Source organism: Harmonia axyridis, chromosome 1 (assembly GCF_914767665.1).
Source record: "Harmonia axyridis chromosome 1, icHarAxyr1.1, whole genome shotgun sequence".
Classification (NCBI taxonomy): Eukaryota; Metazoa; Arthropoda; class Insecta; order Coleoptera; family Coccinellidae; genus Harmonia; species Harmonia axyridis.
Window position 1 is genome coordinate 25,660,795 of NC_059501.1, and position 16,108 is coordinate 25,676,902.

The 16,108-nt window shown below is 35.0% G+C and overlaps 2 protein-coding genes across 3 annotated transcripts in view; both read right to left on the reverse strand.

The window, feature by feature from the left end:
- Positions 1 to 16,108, reverse strand: part of LOC123671723 (homeobox protein prospero-like) — a 107,497-nt gene that overhangs the window by 60,164 nt on the left and 31,225 nt on the right. The window lies entirely within an intron of this gene.
- LOC123681898 overlaps positions 1 to 16,108 on the reverse strand; it is an 88,227-nt gene that overhangs the window by 6,471 nt on the left and 65,648 nt on the right. Inside the window, exon 2 of the mRNA XM_045620288.1 lies at positions 11,584 to 12,178. Coding sequence (XP_045476244.1) covers positions 11,584 to 12,178 — 595 coding nt within the window. The remainder of the gene's footprint in view (positions 1 to 11,583; positions 12,179 to 16,108) is intronic.

The window sequence follows — 16,108 nt, forward strand, 5'->3', positions numbered from 1 at the left end:
ACAAAAAAACGTGATAAAAATTGCTGAAATTTCTGGTGGGCACTTTGAGTCGTAAAAAGTATATACACATATTTTCATTTTTCAACTAGAGATTAATAACTTTTACTTTTATTAGACGTATCAAATGACTCTTTTTAGCATTTCATAATTCGGGAATGATCTCGAACATTCGACCAAATGTTAGTCATCTTCATATAGGGTGACTCGATCAATTCATTTTCATAACACCCCTCCGCCTCTTCCTATTGTGTGATTTTCTTGGGTTACAAAAACGGGAATGAATATAAACCCCGTCATCACATAAAAATCGCCAAATTACATCTGGTGGTTGGTAGAGGGTTCTAGTGACCTACTACTAGATTAATACACGTATCCCACCCTAACCTACAAAATCGGTCTCGAGTAAAACACACCCTTAGATCGGGATAGAATAAGAATAGGGAATAGAAATAAAGTGCAGTGGACCAGTTATGTCATCGGGAAACAGGGTCGTATTAGGAAGGAGAACTCCAAACCTAGGTCAGGGTTGTCGAATTGTTTTTAGTTTTGGTGAATAATAGGTGTTCAAGCAAATGCACTTATAGTTTGTCTATTATTAAGTATTTCAAACTGAGCGCAAAATTTTGGAATTAATTGAAACAAATTCGATTAGAATTTTTTACTATTCAAAAATGTACCTACGTATATGTGTATATAGAATAAAATTTAGTCGTCATTCATAAAAATTCACAAAAATATGTGTAGAGCTAGAAATACCAATTCGCACATAGATTCAACAGGATGGTGCAACAAGCATTCTCGTTATTATATTGGACAGCATTCTTGTTATCATATTGGGAATATAAATTATGTGGTCTGCCAAGAAATTACTGAAAATTGATCATTTAAAAAGCCCGTAGAAAGAGATTTTCGAAATGATTTTTGTGGGTTTGTACATCAACCCTATATGAATATCTGATTTATATTCTGAATTGCAAATGGAATGTCGATATTTGAATGAAATTAAGTATCATGTTAATGCATGATATTAAATGTCGCCTGAAAACAATCTTCTTCAACAACTACTTTAGTTCCCTGATATGCTTTCGGCTGCCTTTTTTCCCTTTTTTGACATAAATCATCACTTCATGATGGCCATGTCAACTCCAGAAAGTCAAGATCATTCACTTCGAGTACTGAAGTAATTTCTAAAAAAGTGTTTAACAACATTTCTGTTTTCATAATTCTTTGACATAATGAATCTATAGAATGAAGTTGAAAATTGTATTTGCACAGCTTTATGATGATGATGAAAGCGTTATGATGATGATGATGATGATTATCTGCACAGCTGCAACAGTCTCATAATTAACAACCAAGATGCAAGCAAAAAAATCATTAAAGTTTAGCAGGTTTTCGCCTGGTTATTGAAACGTTGCTCAAAGCGTTGTTCAATCAACAGAATGTTCCTCAATTATGTGCGATTCAACCTTTTCTCCATCAACATTCGATTTAACCCGATTTTTTACTTCAGTCCCAAGAATTTCAATAATTTTAATATAATAAGACTAAGAAAAAAAGTGTTGAATGATCCCTTCAGTAAATATTGTAGACCTTTCAAATCTCATTTATCAACATACCCTCATTCAAAACTCCGAAACCTGGGCAATGAAAGAAAGTCCCCAATTTTATGTGTTACTTCCGGGTGTAACTATCACGGTATATCTGGGCCCACATTGTGTTCAAATACCTCAAGCACCTTGAATAAGCTCATTATAGGGTACGAAAAATTTCACGACCGATACTACGACCCTGCATCAAGCAGTCGCTGCAAAGGACAACATCGGAACCAGAAGTAGTAACAATGGGAAAGGAGAAGGGTAGAAGCTCAGAGTTTCTATTTATTGGAAGGAGGGTCTTTTCTTTGTTATCAGGACTGGAGAATAAGTCAGCTGGCTGATCGGAGCACGGGGATGCAGAGGTGCAGCTGCCTCCCTTAAAGTTGAAGTTTACTTGCATTCTGCGTGCACGAGACCAGTGGCGTTTGCGGTGATTGATTTGCACGGTTTGAGAGTTATGATTTATGGTCCTTATTAATTTACACGAGTGGAAATTAATCGCTATCTGGGAGGTGGTTTTGGCAGAAACATTTACAAATTGATTCAACATGTTGCAAGAGGAACAAAGACGCATTTTATTAATTCGTGAAAAAATAGTAATTTACGTAACAATTCCGGAAAATAGGGTTTTTTGGACGAATAGACAAAATTCCAGGACGAGCGTAAGCGAGTCCTGGAAGTCTGTGAGTCCAAAAAAAAACATTTTCGGGCGTGTTGCGTAAAATATTTTTTCGGACACCATGTAAAATAACACTATCGTTGCTGCTTTCCATATTTTATTGCGATTGCGATCAAAAAACATGCAAATTTTTGACAACTAATTTCATATGAACTGCCAGCCGTTATCTCGGTTGCTATGGATTCTATGATTCTTTTCCGGCCTAGTCCGGGAAGTACGTACTTTCCGGACTAGGCCGGGAAATGCTACTTTCTCAGAGAAAAAGCGTCCGGGAAGTGAGCACTTCCCGTAAAAAATGTATTCTTATGTGTTGGAAGCATTTTGGCCATCAGCAAAGATAACCGAGATATTCAGACTTCACAATTGCTCTTCCCCAACGTCAATAAAAAAGTTTTCGCCAATAAAACGTTGTTGGAATATCATAATCAAGATGAAGAATGCTAAATTTAAAGGACATATATGTCTGAAGCTCTAAAATAATAATACTCGAATTGTAAAACTATCGTAGTTAGTTATTTTCATGGTTATTATGCTCCATTATTTTTATTGTCTTTCGACTATACATGCATAAATGATAGAACTTCCAACTCCAAACTGTACAGAATATTGTAGAGACGTATAAAGACAATTTGGAATCATCATTTTCCTGTTCAATGCAAATAACATTGGCATCTCAGGAACCATTTTCAAAATTCTCTCCTTTTGTGTCAAGGATCTCAAATCGATTCTGAATAAAAATCTGGTATCTCTACTTTTCTGCATCCCACAATTGACACTTATGAATCAGTTTCAATCTTTTGGCTCAAAATGCGAATAATTCCTTTTCTTAATTTAATGTTTATAGGGTCAAAATTCGAGAATTAACGCCCAACTGTTCATGTACCTGCCAGGTGTGCGAGACCAAAACAAACCTGGCAAACTTCCAGCTTCCCCGCCTATGCCTCACGTTTACATTTTTATCTTCACTTCTCTCTTCAGACTAAATACAATCTAGCCAGCGCGTGTCAGGCACGGGGCCCGTTTTTTGACCCTCCTTCTAACAAAAGAAAGTCGCCCCTTGTCGAAGCGCACCACGATCTCAACAATGCTACACCGGGCCGTAATCTTAATGCCTTTTATCATGCAAATGCTTGCCGATCAAACATCTGCCGATCGTTGTGACGTCGTCGCGTGGTTCGCCAATCTGTCTCAAGGAAAGCGTCGGCAACCGTGACGTCACGAGTGACATAAGAAATACGTCTCAAGGTTGGGGAACGTCCGGTGACGTCAGACGTTGTGTGTGTGTCAAGAGGGAATTCCTTAGAGGTCGACGTTCCGTAGGTAAACAAACAAATGGCAGGATGTGGAATCTCCTTGATACGGTCGAAAAGGTGTCTGCGATCTTATCGCATTTTAACGATTTCTTCTTTATGTTCCTTTCTCGGTCTTTTGTGGGAGTTGGTTGTCAACTTAACCGCGTAACAAGTGGTTGGTAAGGGTTCAACCCCAACTGATACGGTCTTATATTAACGCTTTAAAATTTATGATAGCTAATCGTTGACAATCGTGATGAATATAATTAGGTTTGATAGGTCTATTAATGTTTAAGTTTAGACCATAAAGCCACCCTAAGTTTGCACAAAGTTTGATTTACTGCAATTTATTTATACTTGAATCAAACTTCAATTCATCATTCAACAAACTACTGGAAATATCAAAACATTATTTTGTTTCCATATTACAAAATTTTTATTCCTATTCTTTTTCATTTGAAATTTCATCTTTCAAGTCTAAAGCGTTCAAACTTCATAAACTTCTGTAAAGGAAAGAATTTATGAAATTCAAAATTTAAACGAGTCACTGTTGATATCTACACTATATTTATGTATATAATTTGAATGTGAACATATCCGTTTACTAGAATTAATCTCAACCAAAGGGTAAAATTTGATTTTCAAACTCATTTAGATCTAAAAAATAATTATTCACTTACTTCATTAAAAATAAAAGAAATTATCTGTGAGTTTAACGTTCAGGATGCTACTTTTTTGGCCAAAGTCAGTATAACATTTCAGCGAGCATTTCAATTATGAAATTAATGTTTCTACTTAAAAAAATGTGTTCAAATTTTAGATGAGTTTGTTTATCTTAAAGCCTATGATGAGTGGGAATTTAAAAAAAAGCAATCCGAAAAGTTCTTTAATCTTTATTTTTATCAATTTAATAATTTATGAGATATTGTTCATGAATATTCATTTTGAAAATTTTAATATTTTATTCCGATTAATAAAATAAATTTTTCCATTGAAGTAAAGGTATTTCAATGCAAATAACTATGTAATATCAAAAGATGTATCTCATTAAAAAAATGTTGGATTGAATGCAATCCAAATTTTACTGGTTAAAATTTTTTTTTGAGATTATTGTATAGGAAATTATGAATCAAATGAACTAACAATTTCCTCAAAAAAAAATACAATTTAGGAATTTTGTGCGTTGTATAGGTAACAGATGCTTAGAGCTTGTTCGAGTCAGAAGAATCGGTAATATACTGTGTAGGCTTTGTTACTGTGTCCCAGAGCCACTTTATTCGTGTCATAGGGATCAACAATTTTATTGAGAATGAATTGAATTATTCAATTTGAAAAATATTGTTTGATACGGGGGTCTTAATGAATGATTAACATCGTAATGGCTTTTGAGAGATTCTTCACCGCTTATTACTAAGTAAAATTAGAAGATATTATATGGGTATGCTAACATTTCGAAATTGAATGTAATCAATTCTCATTGAAATTTTCTGAACTCTGTGTTTCCGAATTTTAAAAATATTTCAAAGGCCACTATGTTGCTATACAAACATTAAGAAAGACTTAAGATTAAATAATCATAATTCGTCAGCAATATATGTTCTTTGAGTAGCTTAATTGTATTTTATAGAATATAACATCGATAAATGTATTATTCGATTCTATTCTGAAAAATGGATCTGATCTGATAACGCAGTATGAAACTTAAATTTCAATTATTTTCGATTTACACCCAATGTAATAAAATTCAACATTTTGCTCCCTACAAATGGGGAAAAACATTCAAACATCATGCAAACCTAAACGGGTCTTGTAAATTATTCTGAAAGTCAACCCCAAGCTGCCGGAAGTAATTTGTGTAAGACACTCGAGAACAAGATTAGAAACCAACTGTTGCTCTCCTCGGATTTTCTTAGACGGCAAACTACCTCAAAGAAACGAGCAACAGGTAGCCACTTGAAGGGATTTCCTCAGCTAATAACTTTGCCGGAGGGTAGGTAATCTTATTGACAGATCCGATAGCGTTCAACAGATTGAATTTTCCGGTTTCTTTTACGACTTCCACTTCCGAACTTCCCGGCACGAATTCGCAAGACGTCAACGCGATGTCAAGAAGTTTCCCGTTTTCTTTTACAGGGTTTCCAGATGCTCTCTTTGGTGTTTATTTCACGCCTTTTCCGAATGAACAGATTTATTTTCCACCTCTCTGAATAGGTAGAATGGTTTATTTTTCTTTATTTGTTTTGAATTCGTTAAATTCTTAAACGAATATCCTAAGAAAATTGAATTGTATAGCTTTAGGTGAACAAACCTATAGGTGTTGCACAAAGGTGCACAAACTAACGTCACTGTTTTCATAAAGCTCAGGATCTACCTGTGGACATCTTTAGAAAAGATATCGACCTTGGTAAATCCCCTGGAGTTAGCAGGTTGTACAGAATGAAAACCTTCTTGAATGGAATAAGGCGGATGGTTCCTTTGAGTTCTTCGGTTCAGGACATCCTCTTATGGACTTGTTTGTCACAATGCAAGGTTCTATTGAAGTTTTTATGTGTGGTGTGTGAATGGCAGTTTATGCTCTTTTTGATCTTTTGTATTCAGCCTGATAAAACTTATTGGTATATGTAGGTAAACCTTAATCGACTGAAGAATAGAGTTCTCATTCTTTTCGTGAATTATTGATCAGTTGTAACAACTTTGAAGACAATTAGAAGTCAGTCTGATAAATGGAATGATTAGTATCTTCACGGAATAGGTCGCTTCGTGTAATGATGAACGTCATACGTGCTGGCAACAAGAAACTTCTTCCATTAAAGGTCACGAAAACCGAATCACAAGATCGATATTATTCCATTAGCGTCTTCCTTGAAGACAGAATGGAATTACGTACATGTTATGGGCACGGTGATATTTTCTGATGTTTTATCATCGATGTCAGAAAAGGGTGAAAATAGTACAAAGTCCCATAAGAGATGACTATGTTTATGCCGAACGAAAGTGGATCATCCATTGATTGATTATACATGAAAGAGAAAAGCATTGTAAATTTTATATAAGCATGTGATTCTAAGTACACAATAATGGGATAAATCTCTGTTTTTTACCAAAAAGGAATCAATATAATTTTCAATATAATTCGTGGTTATACATTTATATTTTATACATTTTATATTTTAATTCTTGACTATATTTTAGATGACCACTGCATTGTAAATATTAGGTGTATAACTTTTCTTCCGTCGTTTTGCAATATGTAGATGGCTGTAGGCTGTAGCGGTAAGTGGTATTCGAAATAAATAGATCGTAGATGTCATACAATGAGCTTCGGTATTTATAAACATAACGCCATCGAAATATTAGTCGATTTGTGTCTGCATCATAAAGTTATTCTCGATTAAACATGTCAGCTTACGAGCCAAATTCTCGTCATTTATGGGAAGTTTTAATTTTCTGCTTTAATATGAAGATATCTGCAGTTGAGACCCATGGAATGCTCTCAAATACCTATGGTGAGGTCGTTATTAGTGAAAGAACGTGCCAAGATTGGTTTCAACGCTTCAAGAACGGTGATTTTGACGTCGAAGACCAGCATGGCGGTGGAAGAGAAAATATTTTCGAAGATGCAGAATTGAAGGCATTACTTGATCAAGACTCGTGTCAAACGCAACAAGAATTGGCAGAATCATCAGGAGTGACGCTACAAGCCCTTTCAAAACACATGAAAGTCATTGGATCAATTGGATCGATTCGTGGATTGCTTCAAAAGATGACCAGTTTTTTCAACGTGGGATTCGTATATAGCCCGAAAGATGGGAGAAAGTAGTGGTCAGCGATGGACAATACTTCTGAATCATAAAAGTATAACCTGTTTTTTACAATAAAGCCTCGAATTTCGGAAAAAAAGAGCGAAAGCAAAGTTGTACACTTATGTAGATTCAGAGTATCGTGTCCACTGTTTTTCAGGAACAATTAGAACTCCTTACATAATCCAGAAATCATTTCCTATAATAAAATTTGATTGAATTAAAATAAAAATAATCGAGTTCAAATGGAATGAACCAAAATAAACATCCACAAATATTTTTTTTTCATTTCATTTTATAATGAATTTCCACCAAGTAAAAAGCGCAAAATGTTTACCGTTTTTGTAGTGAATTGTTACCATTTTGGCATTTTAATGTATTGTTGAAGAGTGTACCTATCATTTTAAGTAATAGTGTAGTTTTCACACTTGTCAAATGACGAAAAATGACAGCTTCAAAAGTGACTGCTGCTGAGATGAAGTGTTATTCAAATTAAAACCTTTTATTAGAAAACCCTTTATTAGTTCCACTACGAGTTTTTACTAATTCAGAACTCAAATTCTTAATTTATATGAAGGGATAAAAAAACAATAGATTCTACTCAACATATCCTTGGCAATCCATCTCAAAATGAAAGAAAATTTGTAAAAAACCAGCCGATGGGTTATCATACCTCCAGAAGGCAGCTCGTAAACGCAGTAACCGCCACTAATTCCAAGTAAGTAGTCTCTGAGCACGCCAAGCATTTACGGACAAATGAAGTCACACCTGTCGCCGCCGCGACGACCGCCTCCAACCTCGTGCACTAAGAAAACAACGGAAGTTAGGTGGCGGAAATGAGCTACTTGACGGAAGTAGCTAAGTAGCGGCCACAATACACCCAGATTCAGCTTGCGTGTCGTTCCCATAGCGCACACCGTCATATGAGCGTTTACCACCTCCCAGATTTCTCCAGGGAGACGTGTAATCTAGGAAAAATTTCCGATGTTTGATGTCCGCCGGAAATACCTACATTCAATCAACTGGTTGTTGATGATTATTTTTCTAATTCGATAGCAAATCCGTTTATTCTTCCATACCTTGTAGGACAAAATCGTGCGGGAATATCTCTGTTTCACATATTTATGGAATTATTCCATTAATTTAGATCAAAAATAAAATAAATAGAAAAAACCTTCAAAACAATTTTAAATTGATGGGTAATAACATAGTACAGACAACTGATCTAATGGCTTTGTTTACCTATATGAACCATGAAGATCTGTTGGCAAAGTAGAGCAGCTGGCTAACTGCTCGTTTATCCTAAGATATCCGATTCAACTATAGGTACCTAATGATGTTGACAAGATTGTGTTTTGTGTGATATAAATGAAAAGGTAACCGAAACTTAATTTGCTAACTATATATGATAATCATACTTTTATAAAGGGTGTTTTACAAGCTCTATGTCAAACTTTGACAGATGCACTCATTCTGAACATTCTCGTTTAGATATTAGCTACTGATCTTCCACTATGTGGTGGCGAATTATTATGTCGCTCCCACATATTTCCAACAATATTGATCGCTATACCTTTGCAATTTTAATTGGAATGACATTTATTGCTATTAAATTTGATTTTTCATATGAAATTCACGTATCTTTTCATGTCGAAAGGTAGTAGCGATCGAATCTATACCAAAGTTTAATTCGAAAAAATGCTATATCAATCAAATATATCATAATGAAAGATCCAGAGTATTTATTTTCAAAATTATATTATGGAATATTCTTCACGGACACAAAAAGTGAAATAATGAATTAGAATAAGAAATGAATTTATCACATTTGAACGTGTTTCGTTCCAATTTGAAATTGATTTTTTACAATTTGAATTTGTTAGGTCTCAATTTGAAAAGGTATGGATCATCAATGAAGTCAAAAATGATTAAAAAATGATCATACAAATCTGCATTTGATAGAAAATTCTTGACATCTACTGGCTTCAAATCATTGTTGAGATCCCCACCTAAACGTTGACACCAAAACTATGCTTGTAATCATCTTGTTCTCTAATGGCTTATGAATTTTGCAGTGCCCATACATGTTCATTATGATTATTGTTGATATCGTCTTTAGTGGAACAAGACTCACTAGATGACAAAAATAATGAATCTTTATTTTGTGCATGTTGTTGAAGTAACCATTGACAAAATTCTAGTTGTCATATCAAATGGTATTTTCATTAGTGGACCTACTTTTAATTCAAACAGGAAAATGAATTATTTCAAATTCTGCATTTTTTAACGAAAACTATTTGGAACATTGTCTATATGAAATCAACAGTTCAGAATGATCACAACTAAGGAGTCTAAAATACTGGTGTATTCTCTTATAAGATTTTGTTTGAGATAATTCTGGCGACTCGGCTCAGAATGGATCCCTTTTCCGTTTTCTTCCTCAAGGTGGCGCTATACAAAGGATTAACCAATCAACGGCATCATTTTAAAATTTTCTTTTGTTTTGTCAAAAGTCGTTGATTTTGTTGTTATTATTGATTTAACCTCAAAAAACTACATTGACAGTAAGTCAACGTGAGTGCTATAGAAAACGTTGCGGAATTCGAGTGAAAAGGGATCAAAACCATTGAAATCCAAGAAGGCTGGTGCCTTGAATAGTCGCCACTTTAATCTTAAGGTTTTTCAAGAGTAAGTAAGAACACCAGAGTTTTAGAAATCTTAATCACAACCATCATAAATCAAAGCTTGTTATGGATACTGTGAATTACACGAAAAGTTAAAAAAGGAACAGGTTTTGGTAGAACTGGAATGGAAGATTACTATGCTTTCGTAACTTACAAAGTTTTACATAATGAGGTATAGAAAAATTGAATTTTTAGAAAACAATGAATTATATTATAATTAGGAATTAGTTGCCTTGCAAACAGTTATTTTACATTTGCCCCTTTCAACGAGGATTTAGTACTCTACTTCGTTATAAATGGAGCCAAATATGCAGAGCACCTATGATGTTTAGAGCCGCGAATAAAAAATTGCCAAAATGACGTCACGGACCTTTCCAACCTGGGATTCGCCCCTCATTACAGATTGAGCACCAAATTGGATGGGACACTGCTGCCCCCAGCGAATTTCCACACACATTTTAGCTTTAATTATCACGCGAGACCCTGTAATCTCTGTCAGCCCATCGCTGCGTCCGTTTTCATTATTAATAATTGATTCTATATCGTTCCGTGACAAGTTTTACAAAAAAAGCGTGACTTATTTAATGCAGTTTATGCCCCAATACGCCCTCAGATCCTGCTCCGGGGTGCATTATATATTTATGGGGCAACCGCTTTAATGTTATTATAATTGTTTCAATAATTTAGAAAATCATTCGGACGTCGCACGGAAGAATTTTTTAGCGATTGCGTGCTCGGAGACAAGTCGTCGGCGACTGATTTATCATAACCAGGCGTAGGTGTCGTTTACCTAGTGTCAGAGACAGACCGTCATTACCAGCCTTTCACAAAGAGCTTTTTTCATGAACCTAGGATTAGCGGACATTTCCAGTCGTGTACGTTTCTTTTGTTTATTCCCCGTTAAGGCTTAGACACACGCATGATTGATATAGATCTAATTTTCTACCGGGCGCAGAACCCGCAATTATGGTGGTCGAACAAACGGCCAAGGTGATGGGTTTATCAGGAAATATTTTTCTACTCGCTTACTACTTCTAATATGTTTTAGTCAGAACTGAGGGAAGGAATTAATTCTTATAGAAATACTAGAAGTTTTATGTCGCGGTTTCAGTAGATTAATGATGCATCGGCCTTGACACTCAAATGTTACAAATTTGAGGAAGTTATTATTTCAATCACTCAAATTGCCACAGTTAATTTTAAAGTCGAATGGAGGAGAAACCATTCGAATCCTAAATTTCAGATAGTGTTCATTCGCCAAAATTTGAAAAATATTTTCTTGAAATAAAAAAATAATAATAACAGTACTTTATTGCATATGCAACTGGCCATCGACCAAGGGTCCTTCAGCCTGTATTTTAACAATTTTTGGTACATTGAATTTGTTTAAGGTAAAAGGTTATTATTATTTCATTTTTTCATATCAAACTTTTGATCTTTGCTATAAGTGGGAGTTCTGGATGTTTTCTCTTAGATGTATTCCTTCTATCTTCCTGGTATTGAGAAATCACTTCATCCAACTGCACTAACCTATTATAGAATGCCTTATTCAGTCTGCTCATTCTTATCTCAATAGGTTCTATTCTGGTATTCAGATAAAGTAGACTGTTTGGAGGATTATGAAGTGGATTTCTAGGATGTCTCATTCGGGTTATGGTTCTCAATGCGGTGGTTTCTGCTACTGTGAGATTTTTAATTGCTGGAGGCTTGCAGTTGGCAAACACTGGGTGTGCGTATTCTAATAAAGGTCTACAGATTGTTTTATATATTATTGATGCACTTTTGATGTTAATGCCTTGCTTTCTGTAAACTAATTTGGAAAAATATTTGGCTCTTGATATTGTTTTTCTCTTCATCAACTTGGTGTGTAGGTTGAAGTTCAATTTACAATCAATGTTCATTCCAAGGTATTTGATTGCAGGTACAGGTTTTATGCTTTTTCCATTAATCTTTAAAGTTGGTGATGCAGGAGAGATTTTGTGGTCGAAAATTATAAACTGCGACTTGTCTGGATTAATCTTCATTCTCCATTTCCGGAACCAGTTGGAGAGTTCATCAAGGAGTTCTTGAAGCTTCCGTGTGCAAGTTTTTAATGTTTTTGCATGGGATACCAGAGTTGTGTCGTCTGCAAATTGCAAAATGTAAAGGGAGTTCATATTTTCTCGGATGATATCATGGCAGAAGAAATTGGAAAGGAGTGTCGAAAGAGGAGAACCTTGAAATAATTTAAAGGAAAATCCATTATATCAAGAAAAATACAATTAATTTTTCATGTCATCATATAAATCTTCTTGCCAATATATTTCCAATTTTGGTTTGCTTTTATATAAGTTATTTAGCTTTGTTGGAGAATCATAGGAATATTGGTTATCTCTTTTAAATTAAAATGCCAGTTCTTTAATTTTTATTACCTTATTGTTCCTAAATTGGCGGTGCAAAGGAATATGACAGATTTCTTGGATAATTAAAAAAAGTCCTATAAACATATGCCCGCAAAAGCTTTCTTTTCGAGTTACAGGGTGTTTTTTGTAAGTCTTTCAATATTATTTTTTTTGTGAGGATTATACCAGTTTATCGAATCTAAATTAATTTTCTCTACAGATTCGGTAAATAAGTAATCAAAACTTATAATTTATTCATCACAGCTTATTAACTGGATCTTCATAATATTATGGATTTTCCAGAGGATTTAGAATTGTTTGAAATTTTTTCTCGTAATCGGTAACAGAAACGATAAAATACAAGAAACCAAAAAGATGTAGCAATGAACCAAAGTTTCCTCCAATATTTTTCTCTGAGTAGTCCACAAAAAAAAAATTCTGGGGAAAAGATGCGGAAACTGATAGAAAAAAAACGACAAATTCTAAAAAGTTTGATAGATGACCTGGTAAGAATGCTCTACACCTCTATGTTGGTTCTTGCTAGAAAGGTACATAATATCGATTTTCATACCTAGAGCAATGCTCAAATATTATATATTGGGGCATTAATACCAAAGGTTTTTTGAAATAGAAAGTAAGAACAAATTTGTCAATATAGCCATAGTATGAAGAGGATTAGTTTTTGGATTCAGTAATTTAAATTATTAGTGATGAAATTTTTTATAGTATGATAATTTTATTAATAATGAAAAATAATCGAACGAATACGGAGACAAACTTACACGAGACGGCCGAGACACAACAAAATCTACCTCCAAATCATTATTTTTGAAATCACAACAAAGCGAAAACTAACCCGATTTCCTGCTACCCGGATTAACCCGAATAGTGCACTTGAGGCATGCCTCGAACCGTTTACTTCTTAAAGAGGAAGGGAGGTGAATATACAAGAGTTGTGAGATTGAAAATAGATATTTTGAAATAGATACCCAGTGCCGTACCGTATGATGTCAAATTAATGATGAGATGGATCAATAAATATTCCATAATTTCGATTAATACGTGTAATTATCAGAATTTATTTGGTCAAGTCGCCACTGTTATTAAGCCTAAAACAGAAAAAATAATCTCGAGTCTAGATTTTTCGGTGCAGACCAACTCCCAGTCCCCTCCATCGGGGGACCCCACCATGTACCAAAGTTTAATTTGCGGAAATTGGCGACGATCCTCAAGGAAGGTCCGCCAGTCCTCGAACTGGCGAAACAAATCTTAAACTTCCACCGGTCCTTAATTAAACGATGTCCGATTGACGATAAATTGCCCGATAAGAGAGTTTTGAATTGTTATGCATTGAATCGGATTAATCATTTCCGTGGAGAGATACAATTATGGGGTGAGTTAAGGAAGCAATTGGAGTCTTGAACAAATTCAATTTATACTCTCCCTGGGATCTGGAAAGTTGGCTGGATGCGGAGTTATAGACTGAAGTACCTTTCTCAGTTCGCGGCATTCTCTTAATCAATTCGGTTTTTTTCGGCTCGAGTAAGGAGGGCGGAACTTTTGCTGATCGCATTGTGGAGTTTTTCTAAGGGAGTGTGCGCTCGGCCTTGTATGGCAATTGCAACTTCGACATAGCTTCCAAAGGTACAGGATCTTTTGTACTAGTTTGTTAATTTTGATATGAAAAAAACTTTATCTACGACTGCTTCATGTTGAAGGTATTAGACCACTGAATTTGCTGCATTTGCGTTACGTAATGAAACTCATTATACAACTCAAATATCATTACGTAACGCATTTTCTTAGGAGAAGAATTCAGACAATAAATGAACCAATAACCGGCACTGCTTCTTCTATATGGGATGGAAGGTTTCTGAATCACTAATTTCTACCAAACACATCAAATACCAGCCGAAAATTTTACTTGAAAGGCATTGTTTACAATCAAACATGATAGACGTCAAGTGGTTGTCAATGTATTTCGATGATCTCAAGGCAATTGATATCAACTATGACATTTTCAGTTCAGTTTCACGAATAAAGTAAATTACAAAGTTATGTTGATTAAAGGCAGTCGTACATAAAACGTTGTACTATACATGTGTGATAATGCATCATTACTTATACGTGTGCTTTCATAACTCATGCTACGCACCCATTTGCAACTTACACACTCATATAGTAATGATGCCTTTATCCGATTCGTATAGTAAATATCAATATTTTAACTCAAAAATTGGTTTCGCATTTCATGTCATGGTTCAAAGTACGAAATACTGAAGTCAGAAATAGAGCTTGAAATAGATGGTAAAGGAAGAACATTAGCGATTGGATACATATAAGCACATCATTGCTTCGAGCCACGCAAAATCGAGAGATACAGTTCCTAAATTGAGGGGACAACAGAAAATGAGAAATTTCTTTCATAATTTTAGGAAAAAAGAAGTCCTATAAACAAAGTCCTACAAACGCTTTGTTTTCGAGACACAGGGTGTTTCTTGTAGTTCTACTTTTTTGTTATGATTATACCAGTTCATCGAATCTTTTTCAATCAATATTTGCCACAGATTGGTTACATAAAACTTATAACTAATTTATTCATCACAGCTTACTTACTGGACTTATCTTCATATAATAAACCTCTTCCGATAAAAATCCAGTTACTGATGTATACAAAATCACATTCTAAACGGGGCATCCTAGAGCAAGAATGACAAGAATTAGACCCCTCTCGAAATCGTCTCGAGGCCCCCAGGAAAGTTTCAAACCTTCGATTTTTCTCGCGGTTTTCGGGTCTTTATAATAATTTGGATTTTCCTGAGGATTACCAGAGAACTGTTTGAAATTTCTCTCGAAATCGGTAGTAGTAGATACGACAAAACTATAAGAAACCGAAAAGTGTAAAACTGAGCCAAAGTTTCTTTTTACATTTTTCGAAACTACCAGTAGTCTACCAAAAAGAAGTTCTGGAAGAAAGAACACTGTTAAAAAAAAATATTACCCTGAATATTTGCTATGAAAATTAGCATCCCACATGGTGAAAACTTCAAATTGGAATATCTATGCCAAATTTAATTAAATATCTTGTGAATGGAATATGCTTTGAGGGTACCACCTAAGAGTTGTGTTTTCAATTTATTTTGCGATAAACTATGGTGAACCTTTTTAATTGAGGTGACGCTCATTATGTTTTTCTCATCATGGGAAATAGAAGCTTGTCGATAGACAAAAACTGAGAGAATTTTCCGAATAACGAAATCCAACGATAATAGAAATTGGCGAAGGCTCATTCGTCCGAATTGAACATGTGAAATGATCCAGGTGTTCAGTTCGGTCCGTCCAATAGATAACATAATTAAAGAGACGTTTTGCATCCCACCCCCCCTCCTATAACGAGGACATTTTACACAAGTACCTTCCAACATTTTTAATTAACAGTGGCTGTGGCCCTCGCGAACAATAAAGCCGAAGTAGTGGAGATGGTTAATCACTATCTTCAATTTGCGTTTCAAAGGACGCAGAGCTAGACCTGCTGCGACGCGAGGATATCCGCTGGCGATGCGGTCCAAAAGACAGTGATATCATCAGGATTTACGCCGTTGGTCACAACGTGAGATATTTTTGTTCCTGTGATGCTTCTTCCGATGAGGAAGTTCCCGTTTGTGGTTGTAATT